General features: G+C 35.2%; 2 protein-coding genes across 5 annotated transcripts; one reads left to right on the top strand and one right to left on the bottom strand.

Annotated features, from left to right (window-relative positions):
- Positions 1-769: 769 nt before the first annotated feature.
- LOC136223346 (caffeic acid 3-O-methyltransferase-like) lies at positions 770-4,129 on the top strand. The gene is made up of 3 exons (XM_066011281.1): positions 770-1,690; positions 2,664-2,728; positions 3,624-4,129. The coding sequence occupies exons 1-3, from the start codon at positions 862-864 to the stop codon at positions 3,918-3,920; spliced, it is 1,191 nt and encodes a 396-aa protein (XP_065867353.1). The 5' UTR covers positions 770-861; the 3' UTR covers positions 3,921-4,129.
- A 288-nt stretch (positions 4,130-4,417) lies between these two features.
- Positions 4,418-20,708, bottom strand: LOC136223345 (uncharacterized). Of its 4 annotated transcripts, none has more exons than XM_066011280.1 (12): positions 14,051-20,708; positions 13,189-13,569; positions 11,640-12,362; positions 10,680-11,507; positions 9,920-10,579; positions 9,604-9,795; positions 8,956-9,483; positions 8,104-8,856; positions 7,161-8,000; positions 6,799-6,872; positions 5,040-5,875; positions 4,418-4,958 (listed from the first exon to the last, which is right to left on the bottom strand). In XM_066011280.1, the coding sequence occupies exons 1-10, from the start codon at positions 16,946-16,948 to the stop codon at positions 6,840-6,842; spliced, it is 7,836 nt and encodes a 2,611-aa protein (XP_065867352.1). In that variant the 5' UTR covers positions 16,949-20,708; the 3' UTR covers positions 4,418-4,958; positions 5,040-5,875; positions 6,799-6,839. The 4 variants fall into 4 exon arrangements, with proteins under 4 accessions (XP_065867352.1, XP_065867350.1, XP_065867348.1 ...); XM_066011278.1 differs by adding an exon at positions 6,451-6,502 and having other exon boundaries at positions 8,956-9,795; positions 14,051-20,707; XM_066011276.1 differs by having other exon boundaries at positions 8,956-9,795; positions 14,051-20,707.
- Positions 20,709-21,093: the final 385 nt, after the last annotated feature.

Raw genomic sequence — 21,093 nt, 5'->3', positions numbered from 1 at the left:
AGTGGGCACCCTTTAAAAGTTGTCAAACTTGATGCCACATCAGCTGACACTCTTTTGAACACCCTCTATTGGAGATTCTCTAAGAGGCTGTTGGAGTTGATTTTTTATTCTCTATCCTCAAATTTTAACTTAAGAGTCAATTTAAGATGCTGTTGAAGATGCTCTAAACAGTATGTTAGGTAAAAAGGAGGGGATTAATAAATTATTTACCCATATTTATATAAAGGAGAAATAAAAAAAATAAAGTAGTTTTGTGTTGAAAAAATTTCAAATTAATATTAACTAGTAAATATAATTAAGGGTTAATTATAAATAACTATCTTGTGGTTTGGTCGATTTGTAGACTTTTACCTGTGGTTTGCAAAATTTTGCATTTGAGTTCACTTTGTCAGAATTTAGCTAATAACGACTTCGAAATGAAATTTTTCAAGAGTTAAATAATATTTTAAACAACTTTAATTCCATTGAAAATTTTCATTTTGAGATTGTTATCAGCCAAATTTGGAAAAATAAAAAAACACATGTAAAATTTTGCAACCACAGTGTTGTGTTTGAAAAAGAAATAGCACAGGTATCGGTTTGCAAATCGACTAAATCACATGGTAGTTATTTGTAATTAACCCTATAATTAATAAGTTATTTATAAACGAAGTTCATGAACTGAATTACGAGCGGATCGTAAACAAAACCCGTTAACAAGCTTGCAAACAGCTCGTGAGTAGCTCACGAACAAAATATTACTCTCGAATTCGTTAATTTTTTAACGATCCGAATCTGAACAGACCAAATCTCGGCTTGACTCAATTACAGCCTAATCACGACATAATCTACCCAAACAGTTGAGTTTTCCTTATTTAAAACATGATAATAGAGGGTACAATACAAATCCAAAATCCAAACATAAACACTCATACTTTTCATATAAATCACCCCCAAAACATCCATAAACCAGAAATAGAAATCATCAAAACATCAAAAATGGATTCAAAATCAAACAATCCAGATGAAGAACAAGCATGTCTAGACGCCGTTCTCTTCTCAGGCTCACATGTATTCCCCCTAGTTCTCCACACAGCAATAGAACTAAACCTCTTCAACATAATCTCAAACTCAGGCCCCGGAGCCTACCTCTCCGCCTCCGAAATCGCCTCCCACCTCCCCTCCACAAACCCCGACGCCCCCTCCATCCTCGACCGCATCCTCCACCTCTTCGCCACCCACTCTCTCCTCTCCTACGCCCCCCGACCCCTCCCCGACGGGCGGACAGAGAAAACCTATGCCCTAACCCCTTCCTCCAAGTTCTTCACTGGAACTGCCGAAGATGGAAACATATCTTTCATCTCAAAATTGGCTTTCCACAAAGCGACAATCGAGGTCTGGTTGAACATGAAAGATGTGGTGCTTGATGGGGGGAATTTGTTTAAGAAAATCCATGGGGTGTCTATATTTGAGTATATGAATAAAGATGGGGAGTTTAATGGGGTTTTTAATCAGGCTATGGTGGGGCTTTCTAGTGTGATTATGAAGGGGATTTTGGGGGAGTATGGAGGGTTTGAAGATGTGGAAGTACTTGTTGATGTTGGTGGTGGAATTGGGAGAGTTCTTAATATGATTGTTTCTAAATATCCTTCTATTAAAGGGATTAATTTTGATCTTCCTCATGTTGTTCAGTCTGCTCCTTCTTATCCTGGTAAGTAAATGGTTTCATTTCTTCTTTTACGCTTAATAGGCATCCAGCCCCCTAAACTTTTAATTTTTTTTCACCTGGCCCCCTCAATTTAGGGGACAACCTCTCAACCCCCTCAACTCTCCAAAAACATCACATACAGCCCTTACATCCCTATGTTGGGTCAAAATATTGACCCGTGTAGAAAACGCGCTTGACTGTTGACCATACCAATGGCACAAGTCATTTTGACCGAATATAGGGGTGTAAGGGGTTGTATGTGATGTTTTTGGAGAGTTGAGGGGTTGAGAGGTTGTCCCCTAAGTTGAGGGGCCAGGAGAAAAAATATTAAAAGTTTACATGTTTTACCGACGGAAAAATTAGATTTACCGACGGAAATCTGCCGTCACAATCCGGACGAAATTCGGCTATACTGTTGAAATTAGCGACGGAATTTTGTTATTGATTCTTAATTCCAAAAATATTTGTATTTTCTCATTAAATCTTTCCACCGACACTGTGATTGATGTTAATAGTTTTTTTATTATTTATTTTTATAATTAGAGCTGAAATGGGTGGATTATAATTGGCATAATATCTGTTTGGTCCCCAAACTAAAGCTGCAAAGTTAATTAGAATCTTACACTATTAAAATCATTAATCTGGTTCTTTGAACTAAGCAAAATTTATCGATTGAGTCCTCATAAAAAATCATTCGGTCGAACAGTTTTAGACTTTCTTTTTCAAATCCATTTTGAACCAACATAAAGATCATTACAGTCCATGTCAAATAGTCACAATTTCTTATTTTAAGATAGCATAAGAATCGATTGATGGTTTTTACTTTGTTTAAAGATTTAATTGATAATTTTGATAGTTTAAGATTGTAATTCACTTTTACGTTTTAGTTTAGGGTTAAAATGAGTGTAATGGATATAATTTGATAAAGTGAATGTGTGCTATTATAAAGAGTGAGAATATTTTGTTTATGGTGTAGGAATTGAGCATATAGGTGGAAGTATGCTTGAAGCTGTTCCAAAAGGAGATGCAATCATGATAAAGGTATACACTTTTTATTATTAAGGTTAATTTCAAATAAATCACTGTAGTTTCACGTTTGTTTGGCAGATCGGTATCTATAGTTCCATTTTGTCAAATTTGACCGATAACGACCTCAAAATAAAAAAAAAATTTAGACATTAAAGTTGTTTAGTGGAACCACTTTTTTTTTTTTTCAAAATCATCAGTTTTCTCTAAACATTAACTTTCTCCCTCGTTAAAAAAAACACCACATAAATAATCTCAAACCTAAAAAGTTGAAGAATTAAAGTTACTCAAAATATCATTTAATTCTTATTAAAAAATTTAATTATAAAAGAATCGGGTAAATTATACCAATGGCCATTAAACTTTACCCATTTTAACATTGTGGCCACTAAACTTCAATTTGGTATGACTTAAGTTCAGTTTTTTAACACTAGTAGCCACTCAAATCTTAACTAACTCCTCGAAATAGTCCTTGACGACATCAAAATAAAAATATTCAAGAATTAAAGTTGTTCAAAATGACATTTACCATGAAATCACATTTTTTATTTTCCAAAATCACATTTTTTGAAGCTTTCTCTCTCTCCTAACTTAACAACCCCTAAATAACCTCAAAACAAAAAATTTCAAGAATTAAAATTTTGTAGAATATTATTAAATTTTTGAATTTTTTTTATATTGAGACCATCAATATCCGTTTTGAGGCATTGAGTGGCTACCGATTTTAAAAATTATAAAGTTCTAAAATTATAAAGTTCAATAGTTATACTGTTAAGAATTAAAGTTGAATATGAAAGCAAACTTAAAAAGGTGAGACCAAGATGATTTATTTATTCTGAAATGTCAAAATCATTAACCTATCTCTTCAACAACAATTCCATGCTGAAATTATTGGTGTTTTTTCTGACAGGACACGTGTCACAACTGGACAGATGTGAATGTAATTAAAGTACTGAAGAATATAAATGAAGCACTGCCTGAAAATGGGAAACTGATAATAATAAATGCATTAATGCCAGAAGAACCAGAGACAAGCAAAGCATCAAAATATGTAGCAAGGCTTGATAATACAATGTTGACCCAACCTTCTGGGAAAGAAAGAACTGCTAAGGAATTTGAGATTCTTACTAAAGCTGCTGGTTTCTCCAATTTTAAGGTTGCTTGTGTTGCTCATGGTATTTGGGCTGTCATGGAAGCTTTTAAGTAACTAATTTTAATTAATTACAGTTAAAAGTTGTGTAATTAAGGATAAATAATTTATTGTTTTTTCAATTTCTCATAGTTTTGTTTGTAAAAAGTTTTATTTTCTACAAAATGATAAATTTATTTATCTATTCTATGTTTCATAATGCTAATAACTGTTTGTGAAAATGATAAATAAGGACATAGTAAAGTTTTTATTTAGGAGGTAAAAAAGTTTTTGAATTATGTAATAACATTCTAAGATTCATGCAATACATTTTCCGCATTTAACCTTCTTTTTTGAAACCGAATTATCAATTGATTACATTTTATACAAGTTCTGAGACTAACTGAACATTTTATGCAAGTTGAGAGGATATCGAGACACTTTGAAAGTTCAGAAGACCAATCAAACTTTTTGGATAAGTTCAGAAGCAAATGGTGTATTAAGCTTTTATTATGTTTGTAACTTATTAAGTGTATTATTAAGAGAGAAACAGTCAGACATCCCAACTAGGTTGACACCCTTAGCAAATAGTTCTAAACCCCCAAACCTGAATATTATTAAAAGAAATGAGAAAATTCATACAACAAAACCGGGAAAAGAACTAAGCAATTATAAATTGCTCTACCGAACTAAAATCATCATAACTAAATGAATTACAAAAATCCCGAAAAGTATCCCACACCAATGTAAATCCGAGAGATAATCCTGTCACCCTCGCAATAAATATGAAATATCACCACCTGTATAGCTGACAAACTTAAGATAGGCTAGCCAACTCTGTTTTAATTCCTAAGGAACATCAAAAGATCTTTGTTTAAGAAGCTCCGCCACGTAACTAGAATCACATTCAATCCATAAACAATGACATCGCGTTTCCAAAGGTGTCGGTATAGCAAAAACAGCTGCTCTAAGCTCAGTAATGTAAGCAAAAGAAGAATCAATATGAAACGAAAAGGCCCCTCTCAGAAAACCTCTAGTTATCTTGAAAAGACTCGATGCGCCTGCTGCCCGAGGAGAACCAGAAGCAGAACCATCATCCATGTTCGGAGGAGGCAGCTGCCAAATCATAAAGCACCAATTTGAGAACTAAATTGATGATCAAGTCCTGAAAAGTACCATTGAGGATAAAGCGCTTACCGAACAAAGCTGAAACTGCTTTCCAGTAAATGGGCCATGGCAATAATGTTATTGGCTATGGCACGCCACAACAATAACGTTGACGTGGTGTGCCTAGCACATAGTATAATTTCTCCAGAACCAATGAATCAAACCAGCAGTGCAAATATCAGATTGAAAGCATTTTATAATAAAATAAGTGAATTAAGAGGGGGAAGCAGCCGGACATCTCAACTAGATTGACACCCTCAACAAATAGTTCCAAACACCCAAATCCGAATATTATTAAAGGAAATGAGAAAAATCATACAATAAAGGGCGGCCCGGTGCACTACGCGTCCCCGCTGAGTGAGGATCCTGGGAGGGGTCCCACCACAAGGGTGTACTGGGGGCAAACCTTCCCATGCCAATTTATTTGGCAAGAGGTCGCTCCTAAGACTCGAACCCGTGACCTCTTGGTCACACGACAACAACGTTTACCGTTGCGCCAAGGCTCGCCCTCGAGAAAAATCATACAATGAAACGGGAAAAAGACTAAGCAATTCTAAATTGCTCTACCGAACTAAAACCATCATAACTAAATGAATTACAAAAATTCGGAGAAGGACCATTAAGGATAAAGTGCTTACGGAACAAAGCTGAAACTGCTTTCTAAAGCACACAAGAAAACGAGCAAGTAACGACTATATGATCAGCGGACTCCAAATTATTAAAGCACAAAGAACAACTATTTACAATAGAGATACCCTTTTGTTTGAGCTTTTCATAGGTTGGTAAATACCGAAGAAAACTCTAACCATGGACTGAGAAGGAGGTAAATATTTCTTCCAAATAAAATTGCTCCAAGGCAACAACTCCTGGCAAAAAAAGATAAGGATCGAATAAATTTTGACAGTAAATTGGCCATTTGCGGTAAAAAGCTCTCCAGATTGAAAGCATTTACATGCAACATAATAAAATAATTTTCGTTCAATATTGAATATCGGTCAATTTAGGGTAAATTGTACCTGGTCAATGAAATTTGGAGTCTGTTTCAAAAAGGTTGCTGAACTTCAATTTCTTTTAATAAAATCATTCCGGCGAATTCAGACAGAAAAATTCACCGGAATAACGATGTGGAGGCCAAGTTGGAAATGATCGACTTTTGCATATGTCATGGCAACCACGTGGCACTAATGAAAGAACTTACATTTTTTTATTTACTTGACCCAACTATTTAAAACCGCCACATTGCTCTCATGTCATATACATAAAAGTAAATTCTTTCCAATGTGGTTGTCAAGTCACTATTCCGATGGCTTTTTATGTCTGAATTGACCAGAGTGACTTACTGAAATAAACAGAAAATTTTAATGACTTTACTGAAAGAAAATAAAAGTCAATGACCTTCATGAAACAAACTCAAACTTCAGTGACCATCAATGCAACTTACCCATCAAGTTAGACACCTACACAAGGAAGCTTGAACATAAGATTCTTCACAGCTTTAAAGAATTAACCACAGGTAAAAAGAAAATGTTCAGTCCTTGTATTTGGCAAGTTTTTTCACTTATGCCCCTCGATTAGTATGTTGCAAGATTCAGGCCTGTGTAATTTTATTTTCCGACACTTTTAAAGCCTTTTGTGGAATGGTTTTCTTGTTGGAAGCAGTTAAATGTCGCATGAAACTGTGTAGGATAGCATAGCAGAGGAATACAAATACAGTAGCCAAATCTTGCAAAATACAAGTTGAAGGGTGACAACTAACAAAATTGAGATGAAATATGTATAACAAAATTACTTGGAATATCACCATAATTTGAGCTCATTCAATCTCTTTGGTCACATATTTCGAGCATCCGCTTCTTCAGCATCCTGGAAAAACATGTTATAGAATAAGTCAATGTAATAAACGTAAGCATGCCTAAGTCAACTAAAGCATTGATATACGCTGTTGTGGGCCTAGTGTATTACATGGTTTGTAACAAAACATATTTGCCAATCCAAACAACGTCGAGATTTGCAAAAGGGAAATAAGAGAAATAAACTTGTATATAAGAATTCTGTCTTTAGAAATAAACTTGCTGTGTTTGAATTGCATTACTAGTCGCTTTGTTTCAATCAGTTCTACCTTATGGTGCAAATGTAAACCAGAATACGTACCTCTTCTATATATAATGCTCTAATGGTGTTATTAAGGCTGCCTTCCCATTCCCATTCCCATCCCCGTTCATACTTGCGTCTTCCAGTTTTAACTTCCTTTAGCTTTGGTGTCACTGAGCAAGCAAAAGTTTTCATGTTTGGACATCCTATAACCACCACTTCTTCCAGAGATGGGAAGTAGAAGTCATAATTTCCGGAACTGAAGCTTGCGAGGCATGGCAAATCATCAAGTTCCAAACATTCTAGTTGACTGAAACGAATCTCGCATTCCAATTCATCCGGTGTAATGGCTACAATTTCTTGCATCATTTTGCATTCCTTTACAACCATTTTCTTGAGCTGCACAAGACTCCTAGCTGTTGAGGCAGTTATGAGGCTCATCAGCCCTTCACATTTTGACACTTGTAAATTTGTTAGATTTTGAAATGACACTGAGGAAGGCACTAGAATCTTCAATCTGCTGCACTTAATCACTTCTAAATCTTCTAAATTCTGGAAGAGTGGGACTAGATGGGAATCATCATGGACCAGATGCTTGAGCTTTGGTAGGTTTGACAGCTTTAATTTTGACAATAATGCAAGTGACTCAGGATCTTTATCGTTGCGAAAACTCAATCCATGAAGGTTTATTCCTTCAATTAAATCATCACTCAGAGCAAGCTTCTCTAGTTTGGGAATTTTTTGAAGAAAGTTCGAGGGCAAAATTGCATATTCACATTGGAAGCCTGTCAACTCGATGACCTTCAGTTTGGATAGGAACTCTGGTTGATCGTTGTCATTCAATATATCCTTCAAACTATTCCATTCTACTTTCAGTTCTTCCAGTCTTGGAATAGCAATCTAGGAAAACAAAAAACAAAAATAGATTTAACAAAATGACAAAAGGCATTTTGGTCATTTTTCTAACAAAATATCAGATGATACGTAAAGAAAAAAAGCTAACCTTATTTCTCAAAATAGCTGCCATTGAATCAGGATCTTTATTGCTAAACCATTCTTCCTTTTCTCCAATGATCATAGAAGAATGTTGTCCCCCTGAAAACGCTGAAGGAAATAATTCCGTATTTGGACATTCAACTACTTCTATAATTTTCAAAGATGGGCATTCCAAGAATCCACTTGCAGAATAAAAACTTGACAAGCTAGTTAAATGCTGGAGATTAATGGACTTCAATGATGGAAATATTGTTTGAAGTTCCAACATTGTTTCCTCCTCTGCTTTCACAATGATATGTTCCACCAAGCTGCATTTTTTTACTTCCACATGCTCAAGTTTTGGAAGCCTCAAAGCCATTGAGAGATTAAATATGTAAATCAAGTTGTCACAATTATGAACTTTAAGCAATTGGAGATTTTTGAAACTCATAATTTGTTGAGGATCCTTGCTCCACACATGCCTCAACCTAGGCAGATCAATTAACTTGAATTGATTTAAGTTCTTCATTGGCTTGGCCCCATTTAACACTTCCAAATCAAACACTTGCTCTACTGAATCACATTTTTCTACTGTCAACACTTCCAACCGCACCAAATGCTGAAGCAGATGTGACGATATGGCATTTGAGAATAGAGCACAATCATCTACCACCAACCTTTTTAATGAGAAGAAGTACTTGAATGGAAATTGATCACCCCATTTTTCTTTCAGCATAGGAAATTTGGATAGTTTGAGATCTATAAGACCATTAAACCCAATCTAAAAACACAAAACAATGCATTACTAATTAATATATACTTAACATTACATGAAGCAAATAAGTAGAGTTAGAAGCAAAAAAATGTAATAGATACTTACCATTTTCATGTACAACCGTTGAACTGTGGCATTAAGATCACCTTCCCAATAATGTTTATAAGTGAGACCGTGTTTTACATTCTCTAGCATTGGTGCGGTTATGCTTCCAGGACAGAAACTTCTCAAATTAGGACATCTATACAAGAAAACATTTTCCAAACATGGGAATTTGAAAGTGTAGCTTCCTAAGGAGAAGCTTTCAAGGCTTTGTAAATTAGTAAGCTCCAATGTTTTCATTTTCATGAAAACAATCTCGTCTGTTGTTCCATCATTTCCATCTCCTACTATTTCTGTCAACATGTCACAATATTCCACACTTAACCTCTCAAGTTGCATCATACATTTTGCTACCGATGATGTTATTAAATTTATTAATTGATTGCATCCATATAGTTGAAGAGTTGTCAGATTTTCGAAGGACGTAGAAGATGATGCCAAATCAATCAAATTTCCACAGTTTCTTACTTCAAGAGTCTTGATTGATTGGAATAATGAGGAATGAAATTGGGAATTTCGCCACCATATGAGCTTCAAATCAGCAAGACGTTGTACCTTTAAATCTCTTATTTGTGGTAGTTCTGTGATTTCTTCTACGCTACTGCAGAATCTTTCGAATATAAATAGCTCTTTAAAAGAAGAAACACAAACCTCAAGTTTAACAAGATTGGGTAATCTTGAAAGTAAATGAAGCAGAGGAGCATGTGATCTTGTGCTTGTGACAGAGCAATATTGCAAGCCAAGTTTTTCTACTTTCAGGAAGAAGTGCATTGGCAATTCAAATTGCAGTATCGCTGTGATAGAATTTATGTCAATTGTCAACTCGTTCAAATTGGGAAATACCTGAATAATTGATCATCAAAATACAAATCAAGCCAACAATGTAGAAAGAAAAAGAAAATATATAAAAAAATTCAAATTACACACAAATTTAGAAAATATAATTAAACATGTGTTTCATGCTAACCTTATGGCTGGAATGAATATTGGGCTCTTCCTTGCTTTCTCTATCTTCCCTTGGCAATCTTGAAATGAATGCTTTTATACTTGAACACTTTCTTATGCTAATCTTTTCCAATAATGGACATTCCAAATCACCAATTCCCGAATAAAAACTTGAAAACTTCGGCAAACATTCCACAACAACAGAGTTTAGTGAAGGAAGTATCACCCTAGCTGCATCCTCAGCTTCTTCACCCTTAATTATTCTTTCCATCATCTCACAATTTTTCAGTTCTATCTTTCGGAGTTGAACGAGGCATGAAGCCATGGACCAGGTAAAGGCATATGACAACTTGCTACAATTCTTTATTTTCAGCACTTGCAGTTTGTTGAAGTCTAAAATGCCCGTAGGAGGCTTGTTGCATAATCGGCTCAACATTGGTAGATTAATCAAGTTTAATTCATTTAATTTTGGCAGCAATCCAACATGTCCATCTTCAGTAGATAGCCCTTCCAAGTCAAAAACTACTTGCAGTGAGTCACAGTCTCTTACAGTAATCCTTAATAACCTGTTCAAGAACTGCAGTTGATTGGCTAGTATAGCTTTCGAGAAAAATGCATCTTTCACTACTTCGAGCGATCCTACATTTTGGAAGAGTCTCCCTTCTTCGAAATGTCCACCAACCTTTCAATGCCAAGACTTAACATTATTAATACAAATATAAGGACTGACGAAATTAAAATTAATCAAGTGAAATAATAACATAGAATGCAAGCATTGTTACCCAATCTTTTAATTGATATGCTATTGTCGCATTAAGATCTCCTTCCCATTGTTTCTCACCATTAAACTGTACTCCTCGTAATTTTGGTGTGCTTAAGACTCCGCCGCAGAATATCTTCATTCTTGAGCAGCTCCTCACAGTTACTTGTTCTAACAATGGGAAATTAATGGTGTAATTGCCAGAGCAAAAGCTCTTGAGCCTATCTAAATAATTAAATTCCAAACACTTGAGCTTATTTAAAATAATTGCATCATGCTCTGTGCAAGCTCTGTCCTTTGCAATCATTTCTTCCATCATCATGCAATATTCAACTTTTATTTGCATGAGTTGCACCATAGCTTTGGCTGTTGACGCTGTTACCAATTTTGTCATTTTGTGACAACCATAAACATACAGAGTAGTTAGATTTTGAAAATAAGAAGTTGAGGAGAGTGCTATATCCTTGAGATTATAACAAGCTTGAACATTTAAAGTCTGAAGATATTGAAGAATGGAATTGGGTTGTGAGTCTTTCTTTATTATATGCTTCAATTTTCCCAAAGAGCTTAACTCCAAGTGCTTCAGTCTTAAAGGACGTTCTTCCTCTCCAACTGTTCTGTCATCATCTAATAAGGATATCTCTTCCAAAGAACCCAAACAAAAGACAAGCATTTCCAAAGAGCACAGTCGTCTAAGAAAACCAAATAGAAAAGGAATGGATTCTTCTTCTAAAGAGTTCACCTTAACTTTTTTCACTTTGGAAAAGAAGTCAATTGGAAACGCCCCACTCTCATGTATTGCGTTGAAGCTTTGGTCATCTATTGTCAATTCCTCCAAGTTGGGAATAAACTAAGCAAAAATAGGAACATTTTATCCAAGTGATCAATATGCAAAAGTTATGCAAATCAAAGCACATAACTTAACTAAGCTAAAAGTCTTTTCATAATTTTATGAGCAAAAAATAAAGTTGTTACTTCATACCTTTTGATCAGCAAAAAACAGTGATTGTGGAATTGGAAGATTGTGTTCTCTATGATAACTAGAGATTTTGGACCCAAATTTCATAATTTCAGGACACCCACGGACTTCTAAACTTTTCAACTTTGGCCATTCAAGAGTATGAGATCCTTGGTACAAACTCCTCATTTCGTTTAAATCCACAAGATGAAGGAAGGTCAGTTGAGGAAACTTAAAAGAAGGAGCACCTTTTAATTCTTCAGTTTTTACCTTTGAAATAATCATTTCCACACCACATTGACTTATATGAAGTCTTTGAAGTTGGAGAAGACCAGAAGTTATAGATGCTGGAAATACATATTTCAGATCCTCACAAGAAAAAACAGAAACTGATTGCAGATTTTCGAAAGTGAAAGCTCCACTAACATCCTTATTCCATATATGCTTCAATGATTGTAGATTCGATACCGCTAAATCTCTCAGGGAAAATGTTTGTACTGATATATTTTTTTCTTCATGCTGATATATCTCTTCAACTCTACAACACAAATATATAGAAAGTTTCTCTAATCTCTGGAATCTTCTACAAACATTTGAAGGGAAAACAACTGATAACTTTGAACAATTTCTAATATGCAATGATTTTAATTTGGAGAATGAATCATCAGTTATGAATTGCTCATTCCATAAATATCGAAAGCCACCCATTTCATCCACATTCATTATCTCCAGCTTGGAAAAAGTAACCTGCAATGTATAAGTTCCATGGAAATGTATTAGATGAATTAGTACGTATATAATATAACTTTCCAAAAACAAAAAGTGAGATTCATCATGTAATTAAATTAATAGTTTTGCATTTTTCAAATGAAAACAAATAAAAAAAATTTGGGTAAATAATTTATTAAGATATATTATATTTTTATTTTAAAATATTAAAATAATGTATTTATAATATTAAAATTAGATAAGAGAGGATGAGATGAAAAAAAAATTAAATATATAGTGTATTTTAATACTAAAATAATAGTATTTTTATGTATAAAATTAAAGTTCAGATACCAAAGTGTAAACATTCAGGTACGATAGATAAGGCCTTTTATATTAACCTCACACCCCGGCACGCGAATGTCTGCTGGGTTTAAAGTGTGTACAACACAAACCCATCCCATCATGTGTGAGTTCCACATAGAAATGTATTACATGAATTAGTACTACATATATAATATAACTTCCCAAAAACACGAAGTGAGACTTATCAAGTAATTAAGTTAATAATGTTGCATTTTTCAAACGAAACAAATACAAAATTTTGTTCTTCAAAAAAAAAAAACAATACAAAATTTTGGGTACATAATTTATTAAGATATATTATATTTTACTTTAAAATATTTTAAATAGTATATTGATCAACAGTAATTACCAACAATATTACTTGAGAAAGCGTAAAATTGAGCCGTTTTATCTTAAATAATTCCATAACTTTTTAATTCTTTTTAGGAAGCTGAAATTTAAAACTAAAATTTCAATTTCAAAGTAACTATAAAGATTTTGAAGAGAAGAAAAATATCACCATTCCATTGAAGAGGTATTCATCACTGCCATTGTTGTTGCTTCTTTCCGGAAATTTGGACACAAAGTTCTCCATTGCAAGGCATTTTTCTATATTCAATTCTCTAAGCAACGAAAATTCAATTGGATACCCACAGTTGAACCTTTTCAAATTTGGAAGCTTATAAAGTTTAAGATAGTCCAGTTTAAGAAACACAATCTGATCAATGCTCTCTTCTATTTCTTTGAACTTCTTAGTCAACATTATCTCTTCCACTAACTCACAGTCCCATATGACAAGATTTTTGAGTTTCACAAGACATTTCACCATTGAAGTTGTAAATATATACTTCAAACTCTTACATTCACGTATGTCCAAGCTTGTTAAATTAGGGAAAGATACCTGCACATAAACATTCATTCATTTTCCCCCAAAAAAATAAAAAGAAAACAAACATAAAGGCTGCATTTGTTTTACCAAAAAAAAATTTCCTTATTTGTTCGGGATTCTTGGTGGCCTTTACAGCCGGTCCCAAGCCCGGACAAAGGAGGAGGGTTGCGGTAGGTTTGTGGCGGCCAGCGTAAAACTTAGCCACATCTTAAACCCCGAATCATTTCGGGACTAAGGCTTTGTTGTTGTTGTTGTTGTTGTTGTTGTTGTTCGGGATTCTCTTAGAATCAAGAGGTTGAAGATTCGAATCAATTTGTTGATTTAATTTCCACAATGGGTCTGTGTTGTATATTCGCATGAAGGATGTGTCAGATATTAATATAAAAGCTATTATTAGGTCTTAAAAAGAACTATCAGCTTAAATTTTAGGTTCAATTGGAATATTATTTTGCACAAAACAAACGGAGCCTAAATTTAATGGAAAAAGACATACCATTTCATTGAAAAGAATTCTCGTTTCTTCAGTTCCCTCTTTTCTTCCGCAAAATCCTTTGAGATGTGGTAGATATCCCAACTTCAATGAGCTCAATTGAGTGAACTCCATAACTTCACTTCCTTCACCAACTATAGCTTCCATGTTAGCACAATAATACACCTCCATTTTTTTAAGTTCCGGCAAACATGTTGCAGACGAAAATGAGAAAACATTTGTTAATTTATCACAGTTACTTATTTTTAAGACTCGTAGTTCTCTAAAAGACCCCATTCCAAGTTGACCATTACAAATCTTCTCCAACCTCTTTAAATTTTTCAAATTCAATGACTCCAAGATTGCAAAGGCATGACAAGAACCCGGCCTTGTTGATTTGATCAAATATTTAATATTGTCGGAATCATTCTGAATGTGCAGATGCTTCAATTGTGGAAAGCCTTCCCCATCGAGATCAATTCCCCTCACTTCATCTAAATATACATCTTCACTCCCTCTCAACAACACTTCAATCCCGTCCATCAAATGAATACTGAATTCCAGCTTTAGCTTTAGCGTTCTCGATGTTCCATATCTCCCATCCCAATCCCATCCATCGCCTACAGATATTTTATAACTTCGCAATCCCAACCCATCAAAGAACCTACAGCCTTTTGGAATCAACTTGGGATTTCCAATTTGTATTTCCAAGGTTGATAGGTGAGACAAATTTTCCAACTCCATAAGACTCACATTGCCTTTGGTATCCCATCGATCAAAACTTTTAAGCATGTATAGTTCTTCTAATAAGCACAGTTTGGACAAGACATTTGCAGGAATTACTTGGAGTCTAGAGCAACGTCTCAAATCTAATAGCTTGAGTTGAGTCAATTGTCCTATTTCTCTAGGCAATTCACCAATCTTCGAGTCTCCAAAACTAAGCAACTCTAGTTGCTTCAGCTCTCCAATTATAGCAATGTTATCCAACCGGCATCTATGCAAACTCAATGTACTAAGGTTTGCAAGTAAGCCAAGTGATGAAGGAAGAGACATCAAATGCATGCCGGTAAAATCCACAACCTTCAGTTTTCTAATTCCTTTAAAAAATGAATCAGGGATTTCAAGACAAACATCTTCGGTAAACAGCAAAAACAAATCTGCCTCTGGACATTCTAGGTCTGTAGGAAGCTGACTGATATTGCAGTATGGGAGAGAGATTCTGGTGCAGTTCTGTTTCGGCCAGTCTCTCAATCTAACTTGATCAGCACCTACAAAAACATTCTGCAACCTAGATGCGATTGAGATAGCAGCATCACGAACCACATCATGCATCTTCACGAATCCATCCTTGTCACCGTCCAGTAATAAACACTCGGCTTTGAGTTTATCAATCAAAGTAAACAATCTATTCCTTGCTTCTTCAACGGTAACAATTTGCTTAAATAAACCCAGACCCATACTGTAAATCAGCAAGCAATGGATCTGAATATTAGACTCTGAAAACAAAGAACAAAGCAAGAATAATGACTTGACTTCCTCCCCACGCAGATTCTCGAAGCTTGACTCAAGAACTTTGTGTACTCTTCTATGTATATCTTCATTTCCAAAGCCAGATAGCTTCTTTTGCATATCAACCCATGCATATAACTCTTTGTTTTGCAATTCTTTAGCAACTATGATAATCAAAAGAGGCAAACCTGCACATTTTTTCGCAACTTCAGCTGCTATAGCATGCAATTGTGGATCTTTAGACTTGGCCACAACTGTTTGAAATAAACTCCAAGCCTCTTCTTCTCCTAGAACACCAAGTGAGAATTCTCTCTGTGTTTCCATCTCATTGCGTAGAACATCCATACTCCTTGATGTTAGCAAAAGTTTGCAACCTTCGCCTGAATCCCCGAAAGGAATTCCTACAGCATTGAGTTCAAGTTTTTGCCAAAGATCATCAAGAATGATGAGTACTTTGGACTTCTTCAACCTCTGATACAGCTGGCTCGCTCGACCAAGAACCTCCTCCACGTCAAATTTCAATCCTAAAAAATCAGCAATCTCGCCTTGAATTCTTCTTAGCTCTGGTGTTTGAGAGACAGCAACCATAACCACAGTCTCAAACAACTTCTCCTCAACAGCTTTTGCTTGGACCTCCTTAGCCAGTGTGGTTTTACCCACACCTCCCATACCATAAACCCCGATCATATTCAGATTAGGGTCTTTTAGCGCATCCATAATTTGGTTCAAGATCAGCATCCTTGATGGCAAGGCTTCACGGTTGTACACGGATGGCTCAATTATCTGCTCAAGAGCGGGGCAGAATGAAATCGGACCAAATCCTTCTGCATCTCGCACCAGCACATCGATTGCCAAAGATTTCTTATCTGCTTTCTTACTCAGCTGATATCGAGCCTTCAAATCGGGACAAACTCCGACAAAGCACTTCTTCTCAGCTTCTTCTTTCCCCTGAATAAGTTTCTCAGCCTCTTCAATGTAATTTTCCACAGAGCTCAGCCACCTGGTAACATTCTCATAGATCTCTTCCCCATTTCTACTAGCTTCAGAAACAGACTTCTCCAACCTGTCTTTCTTATCCTTCAACTGCACAACCTCATCATGGAGATTCTGGATCTTGCTGTCACACTTGAAAGCATAGCTAAGCTGTCGTTTTATAGGGGAAACAACATATACTGTGATGGGATTTTTAATCAACTCAACCAAAATGGGAAGAATTGCTTCCAGTGCCATTTCAATGGAGATCAAATAAGAGAAAGTGAGAAATAGATGAACAGAGAAGTAAAATTGAAGAGTGTGAAAGAGTTTGAGGAGAAAATGAGAAAGAGAGAACAGACACAATATAGAAGAAAGAGAATAATATTGATTTGTGACTGTTCCTTTCTGATTGAATTGAAGTTTCTTTTTCTTTTTCATAAAGTGATAGAAATCTTTAATTTGAAAATTTTGAGTGGAGAAAAAGTAGCAAAGAGAAAGTAGTAAAAAGACAAAAATGAATGATAGAAATTAGAGGCCATCTGTATTGGATAATATAATAATAATAATTATAGTCCTGCTTGATTGGAGCGCAAAATAGGCAATATGTTCCCAATCAATAGGAAGTTTTTTGCTTAGTTGGATAATAACTTTTCTTTTCCAATGTTATTTGTCATCAATCACTCGATCATAGTTCATGCCTAAATTTGTTTTTGATTTGTTTATTTTAATTGGAATACAATCCTAAGCTTAAAATTATTTAGTTTTTGATAAAATGTAGGTACTGCTCCCATTAGCATTATTCTCAATTATATGGTCCACATGCAAGTGGGGAAAAATATTTTGCCCCTTTCAAGACACTTTTTCTATTTATTTTTATTTTTTTTAAGAAAGAACAACATTGAGATAGGGTGGTGGACATGCCCACACACCACGAGCAGACTGAGAATTGACCGCCTTAGCTAAGAGATGAGCGGGCGAATTCGCTGAACGTTTTGCATAAGAGACTGAGCGATTGTCTAGCTCTTTTAAGATACTAACACAAGACAAAATGACCTCAAAAGAGATGCATTCTGAGTTAATCATTGTCTCTATAAGAAACACTAACATGGGCCTATGGACCTGCACAAGATCCTTTAGAACACTAATTATTGATCACTGCAAACTGGGGTCCACTTATAAAATTTTCCTGGAATTAAAATAAAGGGATAATGGTTAATTTTGTTGATTGGAAAAGCTTGTCTTTACACTGTTCATAAAAGGAAAAGTTCAAAATAATTAAGGTTGGTTACTCTTCTAAGTCGTTTGTCTGTCACTTAAGTTAGAGATCTCGAGTTCGAGTCCTAGTATACGCAATAAACTTTAATTGGGAGAGGGATCACTTAAAAGATATCTGAACAACTTTGAACCGATTAATCAGACCTAATGACAGAAAAAAAGAAAAAAGTTCAAAAACTAAAAGACTTTATGGTTTCAAGTTTTGAGGACTGTAGAGTTTTTTGTGAAAACATAATACCCGTGATTTTCAACATTAACAAAAAATGTATTTTTTTTAGTAATATTGCTAAAGTCTGACAAAAAAATTGTCCAGACAGTTTTCTTTGCTTAGGTTTTATATTTTGTTATTTATGTAGATAACCTAGACCACTTCAAGTCGCCATTTTCACTAAGATTCTACTGGTTGGGAATATATCATTAGTTTTATTTTGACTGTTAGTTTGAAATTTCTCTTCACATGTGCTATTTCTTTTTCTTTTTTTTCTAAATGATATATGAGAGAAAATAGATTGCACAAAACTCTATACTACCACGTTATTAACTTCAGCAATGATACCAAAAGTTCTCTGCAACTTTAACAATGTCATAAAAAGAATCTTTTTATTTTGCTAACATTGAAATCTACATGCACAATTTTCTCACAAAAAATTTCACAATACTCAAAGTATCAAAAACATTAAAACCACAAGGCTTGTTTTTAACTTTCCTTTTTCGAGGCCTTGTTTGTGCACTCTTGTGAGGCAGGAAGAAAGTGTTTACAAGCAGAAATCTACAGATAATTGGATGTTATCCCTAAAGTTCAGTTTTCAAGAAAAAAAAACTGCCTGAACCGTCTAGGCACTCGAAATCGACAATTCGTTCCAATTTTCTCCGCCTAGACCCCTTGGCCCTTTTTGGGATCCTTAGCCATTTTGATAGAGAAGTGCTACTGCCACCAACAGCGGGCCCAAAGCCTAAGATATTCCACGTTTATTCTAGAAGAAAGAGTGCAGCAGAGAATGGTGAGGTGGCATAAGTTAGGTGTTACACTATGAATAGATATAAGTAGTCAATAGTCTTAGTCAATAGTCAATGGTCAATAAAAGTAATTGTATTTGCTTTTATTTTTATTCTTTTATTTTTTTTTGGTAGATAATTGTATTTGCTTTTATTAGCTTTCCTGGTTTAGCTCTTTTACCTCTTATATAAATACCTACTTCTAATAGGTAAGGGGCAGAGGATTGATTATTTTATTTTGGCTCCTAGTGAGAAAGGGAAGAATTCCCTGGGAGGTGCTAGTTAGCATCTTGTGTCCTCAATATTTCCTTTTTTCCTCACTCAATATAAGATATCTCATTTATTCATCTTTTCTTCTCTTTTCCTATCTTACTACCATTATAATCTTACACTAAATTTCAAGTTTCTATCACGTTTTTGGCCATCTAGACCACCTAGGCGGCAATCGGAACAAAAAACTGTTTTTTTTATTATTGTTTTCCTTTATTCTAATTCACTTTCGAATATTGTTCCATTAATGTTGGTGAAATGTGTTTAATATTTTTTTGTTTAATTTTATTCTCTTCTTGTTTCCATGATATGATTTAATACTTTAAGGTCATTATTTCATAGTTTTCGGTGAATTATATTACTTATAAACATTATGTTTTACTTGTTTCAGTTGTTTCAATGATATTGTTGTTGAAGTGTTGTTTTTGGCACATTTTTAAGGATATATGTTACAAATGTATATGTTTTTCTCTATTAAATCATTTTATATTATTATTTTTAGATAGTATAATACATATTTCAAATGCATTTATATAATAATGTGTCTATTCACAAATAAGAAATGCAAAAATATGAATTGATTAATCCCCCTACGAATTCCCAATTAATCCCGGCGAGCCTTGTCTACCCGACTAGCGCCTAGCATTTTTACAAGCTTGCTGAAGTTAGAGATCCTCAATGTTTGGGAGACTTTCGTTCTATTGCTTGTTGCACTGTATTGTACAAGATTATTACCAAGAATAAAGCTAGTATGCTAAGCAATGTTTTGGACAGATTGATAAGTCTTTGACCAGTCTGCATTTGTTTCCGGTAGAAAGACAGTTGATAGGGTTGCGGTAGGTTTGTGGCGGCCAGCGTAAAACTTAGCCACATCTTATGACATGAACCATAATATAAATACCGTTGGGGCGTTCCCTACTCAGCGACGCGCTGCACTTCCTAGACCCGGGTGTAGTGATAAATGTGCAAGGGTTGCTAGGTCGTCGCCCCGAAGCGGCGCGCCACCCCAGGACCCGGGGGTGGTGTCAAATATGCAAGGGTTGCGGGTAAATAAGCTAGTCCACGGTAATGGTAGGGGTAGGGGTAAGGGTAGTAGGTTACACTTTGGGACATGGAACATAGGTTCTTTGACAGGAAGATTAGCTGAAATTGTAGATGTTATGAAGAGGAGGAGAATAAATATATTATGCCTACAAGAAACCAAGTGGGTTGGAGCCAAGGCTAGAGAGATAGCTCCTTGGGGTTATAAGCTTTGGTACTCAGGAAAGGATAAGGGTAGAAATGGAGTAGGTATTCTTATTGATAGGGAGTATATTGATGAGGTAGTAGCGGTGTCTAGGAAGAGCGATAGAATTATGAGTGTTAAGCTAGTGATAGGGGATGAGGTTGTGAATGTCATTAGTGCATATGCGCCACAAATAGGATTAGATGTGTCTATAAGACAAGCTTTTTGGGATGACTTAGAGGAAGTGGTGCAACAGGTTCCTAGGGATGAAAAAATGGTACTAGGGGGTGATCTCAATGGACACGTGGGTTCTAGGCGAGATGGGTTTGAGAGTGTTCATGGAGGGTATGGCTTTGGAGATAAGAATGAAGCAGGAAATGATGTTTTGGAATTCGCATCAGCCTATGACTTGAGTATCATGAACACATGGTTTATGAAGAGAACATCCCACTTAGTGACTTATCGGAGTGGCGGTAATGCGAGCCAAATTGACTTCTTCTTAGTAAGGAGTGCTTGGAGAAAGAATTATATTGATTGTAAGGTGATCCCTGGTGAGAGTACGACAACCCAACATAGAGTAGTGGTGCTAGATTTTCGAAGTAGGAAATGTATAAGAAAACAAACACCTCAAGTAGAGACTAAGATTAAGTGGTGGAAATTGCAAGGGGAGAATCAACAAAAATTTGTGGATGAGATGACCAAAAAAGATATTTGGACTTGCAATATGGATTCAGATATAGATTCGATATGGAATAAGATGGAGCATAGTACAAGGGAAGTAGCGAAGGAAGTTCTAGGGGAATCTAAAGGTAGCATG

Source organism: Euphorbia lathyris, chromosome 3, assembly GCF_963576675.1.
Source record: "Euphorbia lathyris chromosome 3, ddEupLath1.1, whole genome shotgun sequence".
Classification (NCBI taxonomy): Eukaryota; Viridiplantae; Streptophyta; class Magnoliopsida; order Malpighiales; family Euphorbiaceae; genus Euphorbia; species Euphorbia lathyris.
This window is presented reverse-complemented; position numbering and strand designations above follow the sequence as displayed.

Excerpts from the sequence above, each read along its gene's own strand:
- LOC136223345 (XM_066011278.1), bottom strand. The coding sequence starts at position 16,948 with ATGAAAAAGAAAAAGAAACTTCAATTCAATCAGAAAGGAACAGTCACA. Across the intron at positions 8,001-8,103 it reads CAGCTATTTTGAGAAATAAG|ATTGCTATTCCAAGACTGGA; the intron begins GTTAGCTTTTTT and ends TTGTTTTCCTAG. Across the intron at positions 6,873-7,160 it reads GAGCATTATATATAGAAGAG|GATGCTGAAGAAGCGGATGC; the intron begins GTACGTATTCTG and ends ATGTTTTTCCAG.
- LOC136223346 (XM_066011281.1), top strand. The coding sequence starts at position 862 with ATGATAATAGAGGGTACAATACAAATCCAAAATCCAAACATAAACACT. Across the intron at positions 1,691-2,663 it reads GTCTGCTCCTTCTTATCCTG|GAATTGAGCATATAGGTGGA; the intron begins GTAAGTAAATGG and ends TTTATGGTGTAG. Across the intron at positions 2,729-3,623 it reads GAGATGCAATCATGATAAAG|GACACGTGTCACAACTGGAC; the intron begins GTATACACTTTT and ends TTTTTCTGACAG.